We start from the raw sequence: 25,621 nt of genomic DNA on the forward strand, positions 1-25,621 counted from the left end.
ACCTTATACGGAAATGGCAGGGGCAGAAACACAAAACTCACACTTACACTCACACTCTTATAGACTCTCTTTCTCACACACATACACACTAATTGCAGGCCCAGACAATAGGAGGACAGAGTGAAGGTACACAGGACCTAAAATTTCCACTCTTTTATTAATAGTATAATTTTTCTTTTGATAAAAAGTGCAAATGGGTCCCACAGACTCCAACACCGTACAAGGGTTAAAGAGGCATTGAGAAACCAACCCTGAGAATTAAAAACAACCCATAGAGGGCGCTAATATATCCATACTGTTAAATATTCCTGATGCTTCAAACGCTTTTTTTTTTTTTTTTTACAAAAATGCTTCCATGGTAACCACAGTTTCAGGAAAACTAAATTTAAAGGGGGGGGGGGGGGGGATGCTCATTTTCACTCAATATCCTGTTAATCTTGAGTACCTATAGAGTAGAACTGCATCCTTCATAACTCCAAAAAGTCTTTAATTTTATTATATTTATAAGAGAAAGACAGCCTGTACCGTTTTTTTTTTCGGAAAAACAAGCGGCTGGAGGCGTGACGTGTGGGCGGAGCTAAAGAATCACGAGCGCCAGTAGGATTTTGCGTTGAGAGCACTGATCTATAAGTGGTTGAGAGCGTCTGGAAGCTGTGACATTTCCGTGAAATCCAGAGGCTGAAATTTAACAAGAGCAGCATCAGCAACGACGTCTCTATGTGGTATGTACTGAAACTGTATATATTTGCTTAGCGGTTTTGGAAAATGACTAAGTTCCACTTTATGTCGTCTTTTTTTTTTTTTAAGCTGTACATGTGGAAAGTGCAGTTTGATGCCAACATCGCATGTTGTTTACTTGATGTGCTTACGCGCCGATAGCTAAGTTAACAACACAGAGATATTTGAAGCAGTTTTACTCACCGCATGCGGTTCCAACACACAATCGTGACCCTTTTTCGTTGGGACTGCATTATCCTTAAGAAATAACCAATGTGCAAACCCGGAGTCAAACTGGGCCTTGTTTGTAAAACAAGCATCTTCGAAATGCAGGGAACAAACACTTGCACAACTCCTTTGATGCTTTGTAAAAATAAACTCCATCCACTGGTCCCTTAATGCTGTATTTTATATATTTTTTTGGTAATCTGTGCAGGGTTGTCTTGCCCTGGCAACCAAAAACACACCTCTTTTGTGACTTTTCGCGACGCTCTCGCTCTGATCAGGCTGTGCTCAGCCTCTCAGTGCGCTGCTATATGGGAGCGTGCGCTCTTCCGGCAGAAGTGCCCTTAAGATCCATATAAGGAAATTCTGCTCCATCTAACGTCACACAGACCCATACTTGAAAAAACTTTCCGAAACTTGTGACAAACCGGAAGGAGTATTTTTCAAAAATACTCCTTCAAACGTACAACTTAATTTTTGAAACTTTGTCCATGGTTAGCTTGGGAATCCAACTCTTTAACAGTGTAAAAAACTTAGTATGCATGAAATAGCATTTCACCCCCCCCTTTAAACTAACAGTTTAGAAATAAATAAATCAAGTAAATATAAGAATTTAATTATATTCACAATTATATATTTATATAAACTAACATTTTATGAACTATGATTTTACATAAAAAATAAAAAAATAAAATGGGTAAATGTAAATTTTGAGCATCACAAACATTGTATACACATTGCAATGTTTGTGTTGCATACATTGCATACACCATTATGCTGAGGGACCAAAAGCAAATGGTCATCACTTTTTCTTGTATTTGATTAATGGTTTCATACCTATACTGCACATTTGTTGTGTGAAAACTGATTTTTTTTTTGCACTCTGTATTATTATATATATATTTAAAGTAAGTTCAAAATCTTACCTAGACAGTATGGTTTCTCACGGTTTCTATGTCGTTCCCGGTCATAGCGATATCCAGAATAACAGGTGCACACCACACGTCCGAAATGATCGGTACACTGCTGTTCACACGGGGCGCCAGCGCACACATCATAGTCTGTGTATACAAACAAACATCAACCCAGCAGGAGAGGAAAGCACAAGACTACAAAAACCAAAAGCTTTAAAGCACTTGCATCAAAACCCACAATATAATTGTCCATCCCGAAAATAAAATCCAAATGTGGTACTTAAAAAAAAAAAAAAAAAAATTCACTTTTCACAACAAAACCAAAAAGAGGTCTGGGCCAAAGAGCCAAACCATCTTAGGGACAGCATGGAATGCCGTATGAGTCAGGGAAGTATGTGTCCATTCTCAATCAGTACTGTATGTGTTTCTCATCAGCAGAGAGAGGGCAGGAAAGGACATCAGAGAACACAAACAGCATAGAAATTGAAAAAAGGCTTTAAAAACAGGCTGTAGACAGTCTCAAAGGGTTCCAGGGACCACTACACAACCTCTCAATGTGGCATGGCGAACCGCAAAACACAGACAATTTAGTTGCACATTTTTATTTGACAGTTACGAGTAAAAACTCGTTAGTGGTTTGAAACCCTCAACCAAAGACCGAGCAGTATATTACTGCATTCAAAAGCTAATATACAGGCCTGTTCCCACTATAAAAATACACACAAGGTAATCAAGCTATCGTTACTGGTGGGGAAACTCTGCCAAGCTGTTTAAGGTGTGCTGGAAATGTTAAAACAACATGAAAAGCTCTAGCTGAGTGGTTTCCAAAAGGAATGATTTTGTTTAGAACGCTAATGGGCGACGAGGGAAAACACTTCCAGAAATATCAGAGCAAATTCAACCCAGAGGAGTCTAATCTGGGTAGGGAGAGAGCGAGAAAGAGAGAGAGAGGGGGGAAAGAGGTCTTACCTTCTGGAATACACAGTCCCAGTACAAACTTAAAACCTTTACAGCACTTCTTTCTGAAAGAGAGACGAAGTGAAAGAAATGATAATACTTTCCTTAAAAAATTAATTAAGCCTTACCCTTAATAGGTTGTCATGGATGGTTGCCAGTATGTTGCTAAACTACCATTCAAATAAACTTAATAAATAAATACTTTTTTATTCAGTGAGGACACATTAAATTTATCAAAAGTGACAGAAAATACTTTTATGATACAAAATTATGTTTCTATTTCAGATGAACATGATAAAACAACAACAACAACATCATCAAGACTGTTTCCAACATTGATAATAATCAGAAATGTTTCTTGAGCTTGAAATTATATTTACATACAACCATCAACTTATTAGAATGATTTCTGATGAATCATGTGACACTGAAGACTGGAGTAATGGCAGCTGAAAATTCAGCTTTGAATCAGAGGAGTAAATTACATAAAGTTCACAATATGAGACAAAGTGAAGATCCAAATGGAAAAAAAGTGTGTTTTTTCTGGACAGTGATGGAAAACTCACCTCCGAGGTAAGATATTAATGTTCCCCCCAAACTTTTCCCACTCTACGTGGTCATTGTGGAGAGGTAACTCTTTTAGAATGACAAGGGAACAACTCATAAGAACTAACAGAAATGATTCATTTCAATACTATGTACAATGATTCCCAAATGTTTCAATGCTCCAAAAATTAATAAATAATAATAATATTAAATAAATAAATAAATAAATAAATATAAAAAAATACAAAAAGGGGGGAAATGTGGATATTAAGCAATGGTGAAATCCTTTTTTTTTAAACAGTATTACTCACACATTTTGTGGAAATATTTAGTCTTGTCTGCAGATGAAGCAAACTAATTAACAATGCTTAAATAGTTCATATTAAAAAGGCTATCACCATGTTAAACAATTAAATGCATTGGTTTACAAGAACAATAAGAACAACATAAACAGTTAATATGTTTTCACATAATTGCTTTTACAGCCACAGAAGAAATAAGGGGTCTGAGCTGGGCTATGGCTGGCTGGTATGGTTTGAATCATGGGACCGGTTTAGGTGGTCTGATTCACACAGGAAAACTTTATTGGTTTGTTTCAAGTACGAGATGAAATATCAGGAACTACAATCACTTACAAATCTCTCTCACACACAAATCTAAAACCCAAACACAATATAATATAATATACACAAACAAACTCCCAATATTAAGGGGCACTATATATATCTTGATGTCCTGAAAAAAAATTATAAATGCACATAATAATAGACTTTAACTGCATAAACAATATGAAATTCCTTAAAGGAAATGACACCGCAAGATAAAAAATATTTACAATAATGAGTGGAGAAATCAATGATAATTAAAAAAAATCATCATAAGCCACAACTTGGCATTGAACTTGACTACATTACCTTATTTACAGACAGACTTGCAGTATTTCCACAATTTTTTCCCTGCTGTATGTTGCCCAGAACTAATGGGTGTCCTTGGAGTTCCCTTCAAAATAAAGAATTTTCCCACGCTTACAAGAACCTGAAGCATTCAGGCTACAGAGACTCTGGGTATATGTCTCTACAGAGACCCAGAGGCTACAGAGACTCTGGGTATAGGTCCCTTTTCTAGACTCTAAATGAAGGATTCAAAAGTATTTGAAAAGTCTGATTCCATACAAATACATTTTTAAGATTTGTGATGTCATAGGAGAACCTTTTGAAGTTATGATGTGATAGAATTAGAACTATGATGAGATAAGAGAACCCTTTGAATGTTTTTGTGAAGGCATAGGAAAACCTTTATTAAAAAGGTAGCCCTACTATGATTCCATAAAATAAAAAAATAAAATAAAAACTTTTTACCTTTCATTTGCTAATGCTTCAAAAGACCAAATACATGTATAAATATTTTTTTTGTGCTAAAGAAGTTTTATTTTTACACTCTTACATAAGAACCTATAATTATTAAACAAAATCATTTTTGTAGTATAATGTGAAGAAAATTAATTTAAGGACTGAATATGGTTATGTCCACATGAAGCCAGAGCTTTCCCTATCGGATATAACAAACATGGAACTATACATTTATTAATCTGTGTTAATGTTAGTTAATAAAAAGACAATTGTTCAGTGTGTTCATGTTTTTGTTGCTGTTACGTAACATAGATGTGTCTGACTAGAGGCCAGAGATGGGCTGATGACATCATCGTTTCAGAAAATATACGGATTCGCTGTCCACACGAAAATACAAAGGCAGCATTTTAAAATTTATCCATTCTGGGACCCGGTTTAAAGAAATATCGGTTTAACTCTCCCAAAATACCGGATCCATGTGGACAAAATGCCTATGCAATAAAAATCTTTTACTGTATACAGTGAAACACGTCTCTGTGTGGACAGGGCCTAAGAGAGCTCAAGGTAGGAAAACTCAAATTCTGAACTCAGTAAGACCCATGCTAAAACGCAGCTGTAAAATCAACTGTGCAGTGCCACACAAGTGCCATAACTCAGATTTATATGGTGAAAAACATCAGAAAAAGAGAGAATCCATGGAAGTGCTGAGAATACACTGAGACACAAATCTCCTGCTGTGGGAGGTGGTGATGGGTGTGAGGGCAGAACGAGGTGGAGGTGAATTTCACACGTTTGCAGTCATGTACACACAGACACTCATGGGGTCAGATTCACTCTACCAAAGTAAAATCACACATTCACACACCACTGCTACAGAAACAAACACATGTGTTACGATACAGCTGTCAATTTGCAACATATGCAAATGATCTCAACCTTATCTCCTCGACACCAATCAAATAGATTAAATTTTGTGTACATTGAGACTTTAAGCAAGTCTCTTGCTTCTTGCATGTTTCACTTAAAACAAAGGTAAGTGGAGGGAAGTCATGGCCTTATGGTTAGAGAGTCTGACTCAATCCAAAGGTTGCAAGGCCCTTGGGCAAGGCACCGAACCCCCAACTGCTCCCCAGGCGCCACAGCATAAATGGCTGCCCACTGCTCTGGGTGTGTGTTCACTGCTGTGTGTGTGCACTTGAGATGGGTTAAATACTTTCACTTTGAAGAATTTCTAGTAAACTCACATTTCTCAACCATGTCTCAAACTGTGTTCAGGATAATCAAGTCTGTAATTAAAAAATAAAGCACTTCAGCAAACACATACAGCAGGATAGGAAGGATGCAGGTTTATATACATGGAGATGCAAAAGAGAAAATCTCGTGATTCTGGTGTGCTGATACCAAAGCCACCCTGATCCTCCACAAATACACAAACTCTGATATGTCCCTATCTTAACACACAACACTCAGAGAGAAGAACAGCCAGAACTGACCCTGGACCTGTGTCTGCCAGGGTAAGCATTCCAAAAATATATTTTTAAGATTTATTAACTCTGTGGTGTTTACACTCAGGTTTCCATCTGGTGCTGGTGCTTTCACAAATATATTCATACTTTGAGGATTTGATTTTTCATTCATTTTTTAAGATCAACTTTATAAAGACACATAAAACCCAAACTTTGAAACATATAAATGAGTTCATTTTTGTAATTATTACAATACAATTAGCTTTTTTATATTGTAAACATCTTTATGCAACCTCAAAATAAAGGGTAATTTAACTATTTATTGGATGTGCATGAAGCATGCAAATATCCACGAATTTTAAGAACTAAATCTGCACTGCATGACAGTATTTATTAATATGTGCATCATTAACATGAAAAACTATACAGGCTTAATGGATAGGAGAACATGAAATCCAGCTGGACCAAATCCCATAATGACCTAAACAGAGCCAGAAATGTTCAAACACGGAATCAACCTATACTGTATACATCACACAATTCAGAATGTAAATATACAAAACTTCACAAAGGCTACAATATTTTGTCTTGAGGAACCCCAGATGTTCTGTGCTGAGGTCTTATATAGACTACGGCTACTTACACTGATTCATATTATCTGTGTGACACAGGACTGGTTTAATCTCAGAAGCTTGAAAACACAAAACTGTGTTCAGGCCTGTCTCTTTCTAAATAAAACGCACTCTACAGATGCAAATTACAAAATCAGAGAAAAGCAGCAAGACATTTTTTCTAAAGATAAGGTCAGTGGCACTAATGCTTTAAAACATGACATGATAATGTAAAGGCTTTGAATCACTCCCTGTAGTGGCACATCTGTCAGTGTGGTTAAACCCTTACAGACTGATGGAGGCCAGAATTAGTTTTCCTGATGACCATTTCTCATGCAGGACCTGTGAGAGACACTCCAGTCTTCATAAACGCAGACACAAAATAGTGGAAGTTAAGAGCAATATTCAGAGCAAATGATCTTTTTAAACTGGAAAGAAGTTTTGTACATCAAACTCATTTCAAAATATCGAGAACTATTTAATTTCTTTTTATGACACATTAAAGGGTTCCTCCTAATAAACTCAATAAAACAAAAATACTAAACTAATATCCATTCCTCATTGGAAATCCACCAAAAAGATAAAGAAACTTAATTCCTTTGCACATTGAACCTGATGAACTGGGAGGGAAACAGTTTTTCAAATAAATTTACTTTTAATATTTTTTAGGACCTTCTGTCAAACAGATGTTTTCATCCAGTAGATTAATATTCCAGAATTCCATGCAACTGCGTGCCATTACATCATTTACTATTTAAAATCCTCTTGGGGCCAGATTGCAATAATAAGATCACACTGAATAGCAGAAGAGGATGTTTTGCAGCCGATTGCTCTGATGGTCTGACGTTTCCAGAGGGGAGGATCCAGATGTGAACCCAGCCTCGGGAGGATTAAAACGGGATGAAATGGATTAGTTCTGGTTTGGTCACTCAGACACGACCAGACTTTTAACCAAATCTTTGTTATGTAAGAGAAAAAGAGAAAGCGATGGAATTTGCATGCAGTGACATTAAATTTCTTATAACATTTATTCAATATAATTATTGATGATTCATTAAGAAACGTCACCTTAAGCCCTTTTTACTCACTTAAGCACCTGATTTCGACTTCAGGTGTATTTGCTTGTAGATGAAAAGGAAAGGTTTAGTTATTCTGGCACGTTAAAAGAGCTTAAAACATTTCAGACACTAAGAAAAATGAGCTGAGTGCGTTTTGTTTAGATATAATAGTGTGGAAAAGAAACTGTTTTGTATTTCTTCAGCCTCTGTTAAATGATAGATGGAAATTATGGAAACTATGAATAAGCGGTGATATTCCAGAACCATGTCCAAACAAAAACAGGTGCATTAACACTGAGACACATTCACTTTTAAACAGGGCTTTTACTTGACTTGTCAGGCATTGTTAGTGGGTAGAGTAGCACCTGTGCTTTCCTAATGTTGTGTTTATTTAATTTCCCACGCTGATGGGTGTCCAGTTACCAGGAGAAAATCAGGTCTGGATTAGTGTGACCTCAGCAACACTCGCTGGGCTCTGAAAGATCTCGAATTACTTAAACAAACTGAGCACAGACCTGCAGTAACCACAGACACTGACAGTGCACATGGAGGAAAAAACATGACATTCTGGCTACACTGAGAAATTTACCATGGAAATCATGGTACCATGGAAAGACTATGAGCAACATCAGTTCAATTCAAATCAAACGCTATTTAAATTTTAAGGCTCTAAATAAACATTCCTAAACTAAAAGTGATTATGAGGTTCTTATAATGCCATTTAAAAACAATTGTAATGTCCTCTGATGTCATAAGATAACTTAAATTATTCTATATTCTATATCGAATTAAAACATCATCACTAAATAGAACGAATGGAAAGGTATGGATAAGAAAAAAAACAACAGAACAAAAAGATAGAAGACATGATAGAACAAACAAAAGGTAGACAGAATAACAGATAGATAGACAGATAGATAAAATAATAGATGAGTGAACAAACAGTCAGAATGATAGACAGAAAGACAGGACAGTACTGTAGATATAGCAATCAACAGATAGAACAGAATGAGCGACAGAACAACAGATATAAATGATACAACACACAAATGATAGATAGAACAAACAATATACATAGAAAGAATGATACAATGATAGATGGAGAGATAGAACAGTCTAAATGCACTACATAACTTTTGCACTGATTTTTGTCGCAGTTTACAGTTTGGAGGAGTTGGCATTATTTGCTGAAAGTCAGAGCCAGTCTCCAGTCAGAGTTAACAGATTTCACATAAAATCATGTAATATATGATGGGCAGAGAAGTCTGTAAGTGTGTGATCTGCTGTCATTTAGTGCATGATGCATTTTTCTGTGTATACCAGTAACCATTTACAAAGTCGACAAATATGATGTCTAACGCTTCAAAATCTGTTCATATTCTAAAAGTAGCTGGTGCATTCCAGCCTGACAAGTAAGGTTATTTCAAATCCAGGAATGTGTATTAAAAAATTAATTGGGAGCATTTCAAAACCATGATGACTTTAAGATTATCATACCACTTGAATTTAATGCCCTGTATTTAATATTCACAGATAAATATCCCAGACTGTCTGGCCAAGCACAGCACAAGGAGTCATCAACGATCACAGCTGGAAATCACAGGCTAACAAATGCAAAACAAAAATGTCAATTTCCTTTATAATTAACATCCACATAATTGGCCAGAAGCCGAAGCCATTAGCAGCTGTGTTAAGTGAGTGGTCTTATTATTTCATGAATTTGTGGCGGTCATCTTTCTCCTCTATTCCTGAGCAAAAACCTGTACAGGCTGAAAACTGTAAATTACACAGACCTGTTTGAAGTTTCAGTATTACACATGTAAGGATCTTATTAGATCTCATGGTCTAGATCTAATCTTATACTGCATGTCAGTAAACACCCTTCGCTCGAGTTGGGCCTCTGAAGACTAATTTGATCTTGTTGCTTTTGTGCCAAGTGTGTGTGTGTGTTTAGGGAGGTCTAATTGTATTGCTGGTGCTCTGACGCAGAAGGCCACTTCACCTTCTCTGCTTTTAGGCTTAGAAGAATCTTGATGTGGCACGAATCAAGAGCCTGAAACACATTCAGACACAAACTCTACATTTCTTCACACTGGCCCTAGATGTGGCCAGTTTTGTTTTAGTTTTTCTTGTCTTCTCTCTTTGCGCACTGTAACACCACCCACAGGTCTTTTATGAGTCGGAGTGCCTCCAGTAACCCACTAGACTGAATTTTTCCCCCCGCACTTTAACGTTCACATTAAATCACAGAAGTGCTGGTGCTTGTTTAGGTGTAACTGCTTGGAATGGGGCCTGACAGACCCAGCCAGCCAATGCAAAGATCTGCCTGTCAACATTTCAGACATGATGAGGTGATGAGAAACTGAGATTAATTCAGACTGATGCTTTAATGGGCATTAAGTTAATCTGGAAACCTATGCTCGCATGGGCACCATGTAATCCATGGGCGTTTCACAGTTAAAGTTCACATTTAAGTTGAATTTAAAGTATGCTTGTCAGTTACTTCGACATACACACTGCTGATAAAGCTGATAAACAGTGAGCAACTGTGAAACATTAAATGTAGAATGTTATAAAAACTGAATATCAATTTAATGTTATGTGAGAAGAGATGGGCGATAAAATTTAAATTAAAAGCCTTTATGTACAATGCATTACAAAGCTGTTAATAATGTACACTGTAGTGCATTATATTTTAAATTAATAATCTTAACCAAAAGTTAAAATGCACTTTAATATTTGAAGGTTTGTTTGTCACCTGTTTTAATGCGTAATACCTTCTTAAGGTGTAACAATTAACATCTAAGTACTATAATTTTTTATAACAATTATTCCTGAGATCATGCAATACATACGGCTATAAGGTGAATTACAAGCCATAATTAATGCACTAAATAAGCTTTTATAATGCATTAAGGCTTTAAGTAAAGTGTATTATATCTCACATCTCATAATTTGAACTGCTAACCAACCAAATTTTAAAGAACAGATATATTAATATTTCACAGTTTCAACTGGTATATTGGTCACATATAGGATGGAAATCAATTATTTTAAGAAACTTAAGTCCAAGAAAATCCCTGAGCAAGACTGGCAAGCTGGAAAAGTTTCAGGAAAACTCAGATATTTGAGAAATATAATCTATGTGTTGAGTTGTTGCTTTGGCAAATCTTCCTTATTTGTCGCTCTGCCCCTTGCTCTCCCACTATTGTTTTCACATCACTCCTATTTACAATCAACAGTTCGAGAGAGGAGAGGAGCTGGCCAACTTTAGAACAGAAATCACTCACGGACAGCCAAATTTCATTCTGTGGAAGCATGCGATGACTGGATCTGTCTACTCTAATGTTAAAAAAAAAATGCCTAGATGGATTCATCTATCCAATGTTTACTTTATGATATATGATCAGAAACTGCTTCATAGTCAAGAACTGGAAGTAAACACATGGGATCAGCATGGGGAATTATTTGGAAGTTGTGCAGCATACAGTCTATGAGAAATGTGAAACAGTGATCAAGTGCTACTATTCCAACAATCATCCGGAGTTTTATTTATAATATGATACCTCATATTACAGACATTTTCTTGAAGCTTATATTAAACCCCTATGCATATGATATTGCAATATTTAGGGCATCACCAAATCTTTCAAAAACAGCAGTTTAACATCCATTACAGTCCGCCGCGGTTCTCAGTGTCCTTCAAATGTCAAAACCTGAGGTCTGAAAATGATATCAAGCCACATGTGTTTTACAATAAAACCAACATTTGGGCGATCTGATCACTTTATGTAACTCACTTTATGCAATCTGTAGCACGTTCTGTCAAAACACACACTTGGAGGGGTGGGGGGACATCACATCACTTTAAAAACTTATGTATAAACTGTTCATCGATGCAGGGGTGAACCAAATGTCTGTCATGGTGCGATGGTTACTCAAGTGAGCAAAAAGAATGAAAGCACTCGCCAGAAAGTTCAAGAGAGGAGAACGGCTGTCGGAAAATACTAGTCTTATGTCTCCAAAACACTTTACCTTTTGGGAATACAGTTACAGGAAGGCATAAATTACAAAGAACAGTTACCTATGAAAAGTGCTTGGATATCTTTTTGTTCTCAGTATTTTGTCACTTATTTTTTGTATTTCTTCTTCCAAACATCATATTTGGTGGAACTTCCTACCCCTACTAAAAACATCATGAAAAGTCACAGGATGCTTTGCAGACTTGATAAAAGTACCTTTTGTATCTTGTCTTTTTGTTACTGGTGTAAAATGTTTTTCCGGTTACGTTCACATCTTTAATTTCATCCCCCCTCCATAGTCCAATTTCAGCCAGTGCAGTTGCCTTGGGACTATAACACACTGTAAACATAATAGCCTGAATTGACTTTGGCGTTTATTATATAATTGCACTAGGTACTTCCAGGACAAGGCAATTTGTCTTGAAAGAGGATATTACTCTATAGACGTGCTGTGCATAGGTCAGCGCCTGTGACCCTCTCTGATCAAGCAGTGTTTCTGTCAGAGAATAATTCTGGATCAAATCTTTAAGCTCCTGAACCATCTAGTCACCTCAGCGTTGACCAGCCAAAGTTTAGTTAGTCTCCATGGGGCACTTTACAGTGGTCATGCATAAACCAAGGAAAATAGCAGTTGTGTAAAGAAATGATAATTCAAGAACACTAGAGGGACTTATTAGTTATGCGGTCTCAAAAGCATCTGCAATACAAGAGAGTAAAAGGGTCTTCAAACTAATGATTTGCATTTTGCATTTGCATTGCAGAATTATCAGTTTTCCATCAAATGTTTAAAGCTGTCATTTTTGATGCATCTTATCAAAACACCCAACCTATTTCATATAGCACTTAACATACTTAACATTACGGACTTAGCAGTGTCAGCTCCTGACAGTAAATGTTGGTGGGTCAGATTCTGGGTCGTATAGCGTTGATATATGAAAAACATTTTGTAAGTTTTATATTCTAATCTCTGAACAACACATGGGGACAAAATTTTGTCAGAGATGTCCTTGCGTTATCCTGTGGTTGACTAATGTTGATTGACAGGCTCGAAGTAATGTTGCATGTATACAATGCTGTATAATAATTGCTATTGTGAAAAAAGACTATCATATGTCTATTCTCAGAATAAACAACAAAAACACAACAGAACCATGTAAAGGCTATTCATGTGAGCACATTTAAACTAAAGGGTTTAACATAGTCTATTTTGTTAATTTGATCCACTGATCTGTTGCAGACACATTGCTGAAGTGGATTGATATTGTCTTGGTGGAGTGAGATTCATGTAAGGTAACGTGAAAAAAAGCAGGGCAGTCTCAAATCTGCCCCATTGGCTCTTAGAGGGTGCTGTAGTTCCCCTTTTCACCACAGATTTACGTAACAAAATTGTGCACGTGTGATGCTCACGGTGATTTCAGCGTCTGTCATCTCACTAAATAAGGACGTAAAAACATGAACAACATCTCCAGAACTGCTCTGAGAGTCACTCCATGAGCATTTGACCATTTGATTTGAGTAAAACAAGCATCATATTATCACATGCACAGAACCATAAGGTATTCACAGTAACCTGTCAAAATGAAAGTCTGGTGTGATTTAAAGACATTGTCCCTATTACTACTTTTAATTAATTAGACATACATTTTGATAAGTTCAATTTAATTTAACTATTAAAAGGGAGTCAAAAAAAAAAAAATCCAGAAAAATTAAAACTGAAAAAATGGAAAATTTGGAAAAAAATAAAACTGATTTCATAAGGCCCTATGAATGTTTGTGTAGCATACATCAAATCTGCCTGAATTCAATATTGTTCACTTTTCACACAGTTCTGCATTCCCAACTGAAGTGTTGTCAGAGGTTTAGAAAATATTAAATCAGTTGCCATGCTGTCAAATCACAACACTTTTCACAGTGTAAATGTGCAGATGGTCTGACACATTGGCCAACATTCACCCCAAATAACACGATACTCACAAAACATCACTGAACAGCAAAAATAAGACTGCTCCGATAACAATTTTGGACCCAAATGGCATGAGGCGACCTTCTGCCCAATATTTAGCCCTATTTCAATATTGTGTGTGGTCCATCATATTTTAAATTCCCAACCTGAGTCACACATGTGAAAGTCACGTCTTTTGTTGTTGCACATGCTCATTGACATTAGAAATTGCAGACTTCTTTGTTGTCCTGACAACAGATGGAGGGTTCTAGAAAAGACCCCCCAAAGCACATGTGGTTGTGGTTAGATGCAGTTCTGTCTCCTTTTGGCCAGTAATCACATGTGGAACAATCTCTGTCCTCATCTCCATCTCTCGCTCTCTCTCTCTCTCTCTCTCTCTCTCTCTCACACACACACACATATATACACACACTCAGTAAAGAGTTTCTCTATCTGCACCATCTAAATATCTCACAATATTCCTTTTGAGCCTGTAAGCGATAAGGTTAATTAAACCAAACAAGGAAAAGATGTGCATTGTCTCAGATACACAAACACAAAGCCCTGAACAACCAAGAAGTCAGTCTGAAATCTGCAACGTCTGGCTTCAATATACAACAGGCGGAGGAAGTCAAGGTATCTTTAGAAGCATGTTAAGGAGGACTGGCACTGAATTTAACCGGTGTAATGTCTCTCACCCTGACAACCCCGGAAATTACAGAGAACATGCCCGTCCATAAGTTGTTATACAGAATTCACGTTTATAGACGTACTTTCTTTACATTATACTCTCTTAACTCGAACCATACTACACCCCTGGCCTTGGGCCAGATCAACTATAAAGAAAGGGCTTCGACTACTGGAACCCTCAACAGACCGACTATTTGCACAGTAACGGGACGTTTTTCCAGGAAAATGTCAAGTGCATGGACTGACCACTTGGGCCGCTTCATAAACAGTGACACGTTTACCGCCGAAGGACATGAATGAATGAATGATGGGATGAATGACTTAACACATCCCTCGTTTCTGAAAAATCGATCCTTGAGGTACTGACCTCTGGAAAGAGGTTTACAAAAACACCAAATCAGGACAAAGAGGTGTTGCTTGGAAACAAATGATTCAGTTAAGTGGAAAATATATTATATAAGTCAACAAGGCGATTTTAACGATAGCTGCGGTTAAAGTATTCTCAGACAAAGGTTTTTTTTTCTTTCACATCCAATTTGTTGGAGAGTGAAAGGCTTAGGGGGTATCAAATGACCAAGTTTTTCCCTGTGATTTAGCAAGAAAACAGAGCGGGTACAATTTGCATGTCTTGAACTGAAAGCAGTGTGACTAAATGACTTTAACATTAAGTATGACCATCCATTTGACTGACAAATATATGTTAAAATTCAGAAGCACAAAATACTATAATAATGGTACAATGTCAAAATGCAATAAAAAAAAAGAGGCCTGGCATCCAAATGCTTGAGTATCCAGCTGACTGAAAAATGACTGGCACTGTAGCACTTAAACAGTCCAGAACATTTCCTTTTACTAATTAAAATCCTAGCAGAATGATAAATTATCATCTCTTCTCCTAATGGGATAGTAAATTAATAGTTAAATGACCACTAATTGGTATCTAAAGCAAGACAGCAAAACAGAAATGTAATGTTCTGCCAGTAAAATATACATTAAAAAAATCCCAAAACAGACTAAAGGAGGAAAAAACAGAGACTGCGGTTTTGCTGAACTAAGTACAATTTCCTATGCAAACCTTAAGCCACATAAACCGTTTCTTGACAATCCATGGTTCACTTCATTATCCACTACACATCAGTCATGCAGTTTAACACATTTAAATGTCTTTCCATAAAAACGAAGAATTAAAATAAACACAATTTAGCCATGCTTGGAATTTATAGTTTTGCTGGGAAAAGTCTTAAAATCAAACAGATCCTGCATGATGTATAATCTCCCAGGACCAAAATGAACCAAATTCATTAATTTTTAAAGGAAAATTTAGTTTTAAAAGGTACAAAATAAATAAAACTACAGCTACTATAAAAACATTTTTTTTTTGGAAGAATACAAATCAGAATAGAAAATACTATTTCAGTCTGTCTACAGTACTTCAAAATGTAACACTTAACTTAGTGTTATTAGCAATTTCTTTGCAATTATTTGTGAAATCTTAGGAATTTCTGAGTAAAATTTGTTTCTACACCAACTCAAAATTAATGATACAAAAAACACTTATTTGCAAATTTTCGCTTAGAATGTTTAGAGTTTATAAAGAAAGGTCAGTTCCACAACAATATGGTGGAAAATTAATAATACCATCCATACTGTACAGCATAATAATAATAATAATAATAATAATAATAATACACAGAATTTTTACAGCTCAAGTTTTACATTTTAATGCTTCTAATTCAAGTATGGAAACCACATTTGTACACCCAGAGTATACACACGGGTCATGTTGATGCAAAATGTAGTGCCGCTCTTGTATTCCCCCTGTAAATAATCATTAATTTAGGCCCATAGTAGTAATTCCATTTGAACACACTTAACAGGTTAAAGGCATGGGTGTACACACACACACACACACCCCATGTTGACACAGTACAAAGCCCTATACATCATCAACCTGTGTCTCGACCATCCTGCTTTAATTCAGGCCAATGCTAACATCTGTTTCTCTTTAGGAAGCCAAATCCTCAGTAGTCTGCATTCAAACTACTGGCACCTATTAAACAACACATTACCCCCCTGAAACCATGGCAGGCGCAAATGAATATTGTCAAAATTATGCTTGAGTGTAAGGCTGGGCGATATCACAATATATATTGGATGGATGGAATGACAAGTCTATTGTTTCATGTTATGCTCTTATCGTTTATTTTGTGGTGCCACAAAATACATTGTTTACGGCAATACTTTTTCATAATTTGAATGAACATGCATTACACGAGGATGCACGCGCGCTCGCGTCACATTGCTGTGTGCGTGGTCACAAAACGTAATGTTTGCAAGCACTGCAGTTTAAAACAACTGATTTTAGGCCGTTGAAACAAACAACTGAGCTATATGTGCACGCTGTCTGTGTTTAAGCCGTGCATCAGCTGCTAATAGAGCCTGTGAGCATTTTTGACGCTTTATTGGCTTTGAATGATTGAATAAACACTTATATGCGTTCAAATGCAAGTATCCTCATAAACACAGTCATTTAGGTCTTAAAGGAATGTAAACAGTTGCGAGAGAACGCGCATATGTAACAGTAGATTGGCTCCGGACTTCTGTCTTAAAGGGGAAGCTGTCCAATATTCGTCCTTTCTGCCATTCATATAAACAACAGTGAGAGAAACTCTCCCACTGCTCTTGACTAAAGAAGAAGAAGAAGAAGAAGAAGAAGAAGAAGAAGAAGAAATTAAATAAATAAATGATAATGCTAATAATTATGCGTATGTATAGATAGATAGATAGAACTTACACAGTGAAGACTAATGCATTTCTTATAGCTTTTGTCCTATTGCTTGTTATTAATTTCTTGTTCTTATTTCATCACAGACTTTTTTTTATATAATTATTATTTTCTTGTATTAGTCTGATATCAACAATGGTGACAAAGATTATGAAAATTCTATGGTATCAAATATCCTTATATCATAAAAAAAGCATATTAAAAGAAAAAATAACTACATCAAGATATATATCATGATATCATATCGTCAAATAAGATTTTGGTCTTAGCTACTTGAGTGTGTGACAAAGACAGAGTGACAGCACTATTTTTCATGCATTTGGAAAGAGCTAAGAGTTCGTCAGTACTGCAGGGACTGAAACAGTTAGAGCGCAGGCTATTTTCAGTGATGACTAAACTCATTCTCACACGGGGGTCTGTTGTCCTAACAAGGTCAAATGTGACATGAGTCATGGTGAAAAGGTTAATACATGTGCTCTTACATTGAGCTGTGGAGATCAAATGCATAACAATTTACCAGTCAAAAATTCAAAATACAGTCTTATTAAATTAGTATTCATAGATATTTCTATGCAACAATTGCATATTCTTTTTGCTATTCTTTTAATATAAAAGCATTATAGATAGCATTTAAAACATTAAACTAAGCACACTTCCATTCAAGAGTTTGTATTTGTAAACTCCTCAAAAGTGACAGTAAAGATGTAAGTTTACATAATATTTATGTTAAATAAACACTGTTCTTTTGAAAAATTTTATTCAAAGCATCATGAAAAAAAATATTTCCACAAGAATACTGAGAAGCACAACTGTTATCAACATTTATAATAATAATAATAATAATAATAATAATATATTTTTCGAGCACAAAATCATCATTACAATGATTTCTGAAGGATGATGTGGCACTGAAACCTGGAGAAATTATCAAATAAGTGCAGCCTTGGTGAAAATATTTCTTTAAAAAAAACAACAACAAAAAAAACAACAAATAAACACTTTAAACAATACTTATTCTATGAACCTACAGTAAGATCTTGAGTTAGTTTTTAATATGAAATATTCACCAGATTTTATACACAATGCCCTGATTACTATTCCGATCACATTGCCTGCATGGTCCCATTCTTTCCTTCTTCCTCTCATTTCCTGTACACTCGCTAATAAAACTTGAAAAATAAAAGAAAAAAACATCAATTATATGCTAAAGATCTGTTTACAACTCACAAACAAAGTGATTTTCAGGTAAATGGTTAATTAACACACAAAGCTCTGTGCAACATACACAATGAAGAAGCTGCCAAGTAATTAATCACTATTTTTACTAAGTTGGAAGTATAGCTTTTCCAAGCGGTGCACAAATGTTTGGTAAAACAGGATGATTCTGTCACACTTTTACAAGTGAGCTGAACATGAACAAACAAACTTATCAAAGCATTATGCAAATTAAACTAGTTTATAGAAACATATGCCATTCATAACAGCAAATAATGAGCAATAAAAAAAACAACCTAAGACTTCACCCATAATTGACAGAAGCTTGGAACTTTGCTGCAAACATGCAGATAGGATGAGTGGACCTCCGCCAAGCCAAAACCTTGAGGCTAATCCACAGCAAAGAGAGACATGGATCAAACTCTTACATTTTTTGGCAAGTATGTCAACATTATTGTTTAGCTACCAACATGCTCAGTCACATTCTATTTGACCTGATTGCTAAAACACATGAATTACAAGACGTCTCAGTGCCCAACTAACAGGTCTGGACAGCTAGTAATACTGTAAGTCTGTCACAAAATAAAATAATGCTAACACCCATTTGCACAGATTTTGTGTCAGATTACTTCATCTTTAATTATACACAGCTCATCACATGTGATGTCTGCCATTATCAAAGCAAACATGAAACATTATTAATATAAATTCTAGGTAGGTAGATTCTAAATTCTTGAAAAAATAAAAATAATCATAGCCCCAAAACAAAGATGCAAAGAGAGATAATTATCCAAGCCTAAATTTGGATAAAGGTCTGTTTTATTTTGAGTTATTCTATGTTGGTAGTTTTTGTAGTACTGAAACCTGATCGCTGAAGAAGAAACCAAGGGGAACGGGAGCACTTAACAAGGATCACAAAGTTCATTACTATCAATTTGATAAAACAACCGTCGCAAACAAATTTAACTATGGCAACTAGGCTACATTCAATGTAATGAACAATATCAAATCAGAAAAGAAAAGAAAAAAAAAAGATTATATTTGTTGACAATCTTTCAATTTTTAGGATAATTCTCATCACCAAAAGAAATGCAACTAGTAAATGAAAAACTGAAAGTAAAATCCAACTCTGGACCATGTTCAGCATTAAAATAGATAATGGTTTGACTAATTTTAATTATTACTCATCATTTTGCTTGTTCTGCATTTGTGTCCAAATAAAATAGTTCATCATTTGAATGTGTGCCAGGATTTCAGTACTGTAAACTGGGTTGATCTACCTTAAGAAAAGTAACATGATTGACAGTTTTAGATATTTCTAAAACTGCCGTAACAAGGTTGACCATGTAAATCAATCAATTCTGATAAATGTAAAATATAAAATCAGTTAAAGTGATAATCTTACTTGTCCTTCCAGTTACTTTCATCAAATAAACAAATATTTATTTATTTGTTTAAATTTTATTTATATGAATATAAATTATATTCGTAGAATTATATTTGCATTTACAAAAGGCCTATAATTAACTTAAAACTCTATAGAATATGTGTCATATTTACACACCACTAAGGGACACAAAAGGCTTGTGGTTTCATAGAATGATTTATGAACCTTGCAGAGAGCACTTCACAAATGAATTACAATCTAACAGAATGACATTTTACTGTAATTCACTTCAGTGGCATAGTGCATTGCCCTGGCACATAATGCCACAAAGAGGAACGATTCTTAAAGCTTGGCAGTAATACACAGAGACAATCAGGAAAGGGCAATCCACACAGAGCTTTCAAGACAAAAAAGCAATTCAAAGCCATCCAAAAATTGTATTGAGTCCTTTGTACTAATAAACAACAGAACTAAATATTTAATGCATTATGTAAAAGTAAAATGCAAGTTCACTTGACCTGGTGAGACCAGAAGGACATCAGGAAAATGAACAGGAAACTGCACATCTTGCTTAGATTGTTGCATGAATACATCTATAAATACCACAAACTTCCAAACGTGGCATAAAACACAGTACCTAGGCCTATAAAAACGTCATTTTTTCCCTTTAGTACACACTGAGGAATCCACAAACACAAAGAAGTGAAATGAACTGAATCAAATAATTTCATATTGAACTCAGAACTGGTTTATTACAAAAAGTCACGCAACGGTATAATAGTGCAAATAAAATAAAGACTGCCTATAGCTTTGGTTTATGGCTGCCTCTGAGAACGAGAAGAATTCTCACCAAGCATGCTCATGGTGATATATGAGACTTAACAGATATACATGACATTTATAGCGCTTATTTGCCAATGCTCTGGCATATCACAAGATATCCTGCTGTGATACTCCTATACCAGTGTACTCCGTTACATATCATGAGCCTAGGAAGAAAGCCAGCACTATCCGCTGGTTGAGATTTAAGACCGCTCTATACATTGAATATTAAACCCATTAATTTGGGTTTGTTTAGAGCCACCCTTCAAATGTTATATTCTTCCAAACTCTCTAATCGCAAAACTGTTCACACTGGCTTTGCCTCAGGCTCTTTCTAGTTGGAAAACACAAGTAATTAAATTTAGAGGACATCAGTCAATGCCTCAGTGTCTCAAATAATCACTGCTTGACATCATCTGAAATGAGCTGAATAACATGGCAAAGAATGTGTTATGCAGAAATGTAGTTTTTAATTTACAATGTGTCAATAAATCCAGTAGATATTTCTAGATAAAAGCAAATTATATCTTCCTATCCTTCATAACTTTAACAACGTGCTTTGTTAACATGGTTAACTCAATAAAAATGGCTTTGGGGAGAGAAAGACTATATAATTTTTCTGTTTCTCAAAACAATGGAGAAATTATTGAAGACCATCCAAAATAAATGACAAGGAAAATGTCACTTATTTACAGCTCTGTCAAAAGGTACTTAGAATCTTTACAGCCTTGAAAGTGCAAGGAAAATAAGTTCATGCAGAAAGCAAGCTGCAACATATGGTTTCACAATCCGCAGCTTATGCAATGTTTTTATCATAGAACAAAAAGTTTATTAACAGTTTCCTTCTCTTTTGATTGGCCATCATTTACATACAGCTGAAGACCTCTAACATAAACGTCAAGTTGCTATGGTGACAAAGTGTTTTAGTTAACTGCATCTGCTCTAAATTGTTCTCAAAATGACTGACATGAGAACAATAAGAAACCCACATTCATCGCAGGCAGATATCAATCTACACTAGGACTGTAGCTATCGAATATTTTAGTAATCGAGTATTCTACCAAAAATTCCATCGATTAATCGGATAAAATGCGTTTTTGCTTAATTAAAGTGCAATATTAATTATGCAAGATAAAATAAGACTCCTGGGTCTCTTAAAGTGAAGAACTAAGTTTCCTTTTTTTCCTCACACGCTTCAGTGTGTGTGATAAAGGAAGATGTGTTTCTGCTCCATTCATTAACAGAGACACGCAGAACATGCAGGATTCTTATTTAAACAGATTGTACTGGCTTAATATTTACAGATATTACTCCATATAGTGATTTGATGTAAGCGCAATGATCTATTTTTGATTAATTCAAAATTTAGCAAATTCCATGCCATTCCGCGTTACACTGTAAATTCAGTTTTTATGACTGGATTCCGCGATTCCCTCCGCGTTTCCTGCATCACAGAAATCATAGGGCCCTAGTTGTGGTATGCCAGCTCTATCTTGCAATGGACACATGCCACGACGTTCTCTTTACGTTTGCCTGCGCCCTGAAAAATAAAAACACTGCTGACTCCTTGCAGTATGAGACTTCGGACTCAGCGCTTGTGTCTCCTTCCGTTTTGTGGGTGACGTAAACGCGTTGTCACATTAAAAAAATAAATTGCGAACGAACCTGACGTTAGATTTAAAATAAATTAAAAGAGGCTTTGAGGCAGAGGAATTTGCCTCGATAATTTTTTGTAATCGAGTTACTCGAGGAATTGTTTCAGCCCTAATCTACACCCAATGCAATAGCTTACAGGTGGTTCAAAAACCCTGTCAAGATGGAAATCATCATGGATTACATTAAAATTTCATTAAAGACTTCTGCATTTAAGACTGATGCTACATTGTTTCTCTTGTGTGTTATGTGGTAGGGTACAGACAGTGCTAGCTCTGATAAAGAATTAGCTCATGAATATTTAAAGGATAGTTCACCCAAACCACATGTATGAGTTTCTTTCTTGTTTGGGAAACAAAAGAAGATTTTTTGAAGAATGTTGGTAACCTAACAGTGGCTGGTAGCCATTGACTTACAAGACATAATGCAAGACATTTAGAGTTCCAACCTGCCCTAAAACTATTTTAGATTTTAATAAGCCAAAATTGCAGCTGTACCACAGTAGATGTATATCAGCAATGGGAACACATTTGTTTGCATTTTGATTTGTGATTTCACTGGAACAGACAGTGAACCACACAAAAGCAAAAGGGTAGAGCACACAGCTGTGTGTGGTAGAAAACATGGCCTCTCTACGCCACCTGTGACAAATGCAACAATAACACAGCAAACAAGTTACAAAATTCCAGCAGACTGCCACACTTTACTAAAAATACAAACAAAATGCAAAAGTCTAAGAACCAGAGACGTCAAAGACCCCACCGTCCCTTCTTTAAATGACGATAAAAACAGAGGTGTGATAACTTTGGGAAGGATAGCAGGAAATAGTGATGCACCATCAGCAAACGAGAACGAGATCAAGACCAGAGATCCAAGGCAATTCATACATCACTGAGGAATGCAACACAACAAAAACAACACGTCCTCTCCCCCGAACGCCTGCCAAGATATCCCAAACAGCACTACAGACTCCCTCTTGCTCAACTGTTCTCTCAGATGGTGCCAAAAATAAGTCTTCATTTTCAGTCAACGACTGGAAAAAATGGTCCTTAAATGACAAGATTCCCAAGTCTGTCTGATGTCTAGATGGAGAGAGATACATTTTACATTCACTTAGCCGAGAGGTTTCTCAATGAGCTGAGGCATTTACTTATTTATTCTCAATGACTGGCAGAACCTAAGCAGGGAAGGCTCTGCCAACTGGCAATGTCTCTGGGGGTTGAGATTCACCAGTTATACATGCAACTCATCCCAAAACAAGAAAAGTGCTTGTAAACAGTGTCATAAGTAGGTGCTCCATGACTAGACAATTAGTTATGTATTACATGACTTCAGTTGCACTTGTTCTCTTCACTAAGTACATAAGTGAACTGTGACTTAAGTGCTGTGGACATCAGAGATTGAGATATATTTGGGATAGGTAAAATACACTTGAAACTAGTGTATAATCACTTATATCAATTTACTCCACAATCAAAAGCATATAACTATTGTGTTACTAATATAAAGGGAATAGTAGCTGACTGGTCATGGGATTTCAATGATCAAAAGCAGTAAATACATTTATAATGTTACAAAATATTTTTTTAATGTCAAATTAATTCTGTTGTCTTATTATCAAAGAAAAAAAATTATCACAGTTACTACAAAAATATTAAACAGACTAATGGCTACTGAAAATTCAGAAGATTCCCCAAAGGAATAAAATTACTTTTTAGAAAATATTAAAATAGAAATCGATCATTTTAAATTGCAATAATAATAATACACAATATTATTGTATTTGAGTTCAAAACATTAGGTTTTTATAAACAAATAAATTAGGTAAATGGAACTGGATAGACAGCAACAGGGTTTACTTAATTCACTACATCAGACCCCAATTATTCAGGTTGTTGCCCTTTGACCTTCTAATTGCGTGAGCAAACCATTACTGGCCTAACCATGAATCTTTATTATTTTGACTAGTGAGACAAGACCACCATTGCTTAATTACAGCAAGAATTTGGCAATTAATAGCAAAATTACGTAAACCTGCTGTCTGGAAATTAAGTGAACATAAGAGAGAGGGATGGGCATCACTGGTATGTATATTATTATCGAGTAGCTGTTTATTAAGCCATTCAGTTTCCCTCCAAGCTAATTTTGGAGCCATTCATAGCAATTTATATGATTTTTTTGATCTACTTTACAGATCAATATCATAACATTTCATTATAGTCATAAAATCACATGAGCAAATATGTCTGAAGTTGACGTAATTTGTTTAGTTGTCAATAGGGCATTACAATTTTCACCTTGGATGATTTCTTCAAGACTGATATTTTGAAGAAAGTTCACAAACACATCTGAATTTATAGCTTACAGCTGTGTACACACAGAAACACAGCATCACCAACCAGACCTGCGTTTGAAAGAAACGGAATCCATGACAAGATGTGGAAAACAAAGAGAGAAAAATATAAAAGGAAAGTCCTAGAAAACAAATGCCTTTTCCCACTGCCACTACTTTCATCAGAATTATCACAGAATCCATCAGGGACTTGTGTAAATTCCAGAGGCTGTTGGGTAACACATTCAGTTTTCTCCATGCTTTGACTAGCTTGGCTCAACTGATCCCAAATAAACTTTGGCTGTGTCCCAACTGGAATCAGTCACTCGATCTAGCACGTTCTGAGCTGGCTAAAAATATTCTTCAGTGGACATTCATTAACTTTTTTGGTTTTTGGAGAGGACAATGAGGGTCATCTCTGTCATAAATAGCGGCCGGTTAAAAAGCTTATAAATCAGATTTAGTGGTGTTGACTTGGTGGTCAGTGGTCCATTTGATTCAAGCATCTACAGAACTCATGACTCACTTGTGCTTTAAAAACATACACATTCAGATGGAATCGCAGCCCCTGCTTGAAATAATTGTGGCTATAAAACACCCCATATTACTGAGACTATAACCAGAGCTTTGTATGAGGAAACAAGAAGGAATTTGTACGATATTCAAAAAAACAATACAACAAACAAAAGACACTGACCACTGTTTGATCTACTGCCATTGATTCCCACAGTCATCGTAAAGACACAACAGAGAACAATGCAAAAGATTTCCTGTTACAGTAAAATCATCCTTTTCGTTTCATGGGTCAACAATGCCAAGAACCAATTCCCTGGAATTTCACGAGCTGGTGGTCAAAACGTTTGTTTGACAGCATTTGGCCTGATGAGCACTTTGAGCTGATTGATGAAGACTTTCACTGATTCAAACCAT

General features: G+C 35.8%; 1 protein-coding gene across 1 annotated transcript in view; it reads right to left on the reverse strand.

Annotated features, from left to right (window-relative positions):
• Positions 1 to 25,621, reverse strand: part of LOC113063945 (collagen and calcium-binding EGF domain-containing protein 1-like) — a 44,429-nt gene that overhangs the window by 14,978 nt on the left and 3,830 nt on the right. The window contains exons 3-4 of the mRNA XM_026234416.1: positions 2,826 to 2,878; positions 1,869 to 2,003 (exon numbers count right to left, since the gene is read on the reverse strand). Coding sequence (XP_026090201.1) covers positions 1,869 to 2,003; positions 2,826 to 2,878 — 188 coding nt within the window. The remainder of the gene's footprint in view (positions 1 to 1,868; positions 2,004 to 2,825; positions 2,879 to 25,621) is intronic.

Source organism: Carassius auratus, chromosome 46 (assembly GCF_003368295.1).
Source record: "Carassius auratus strain Wakin chromosome 46, ASM336829v1, whole genome shotgun sequence".
Taxonomy (NCBI): Eukaryota; Metazoa; Chordata; class Actinopteri; order Cypriniformes; family Cyprinidae; genus Carassius; species Carassius auratus.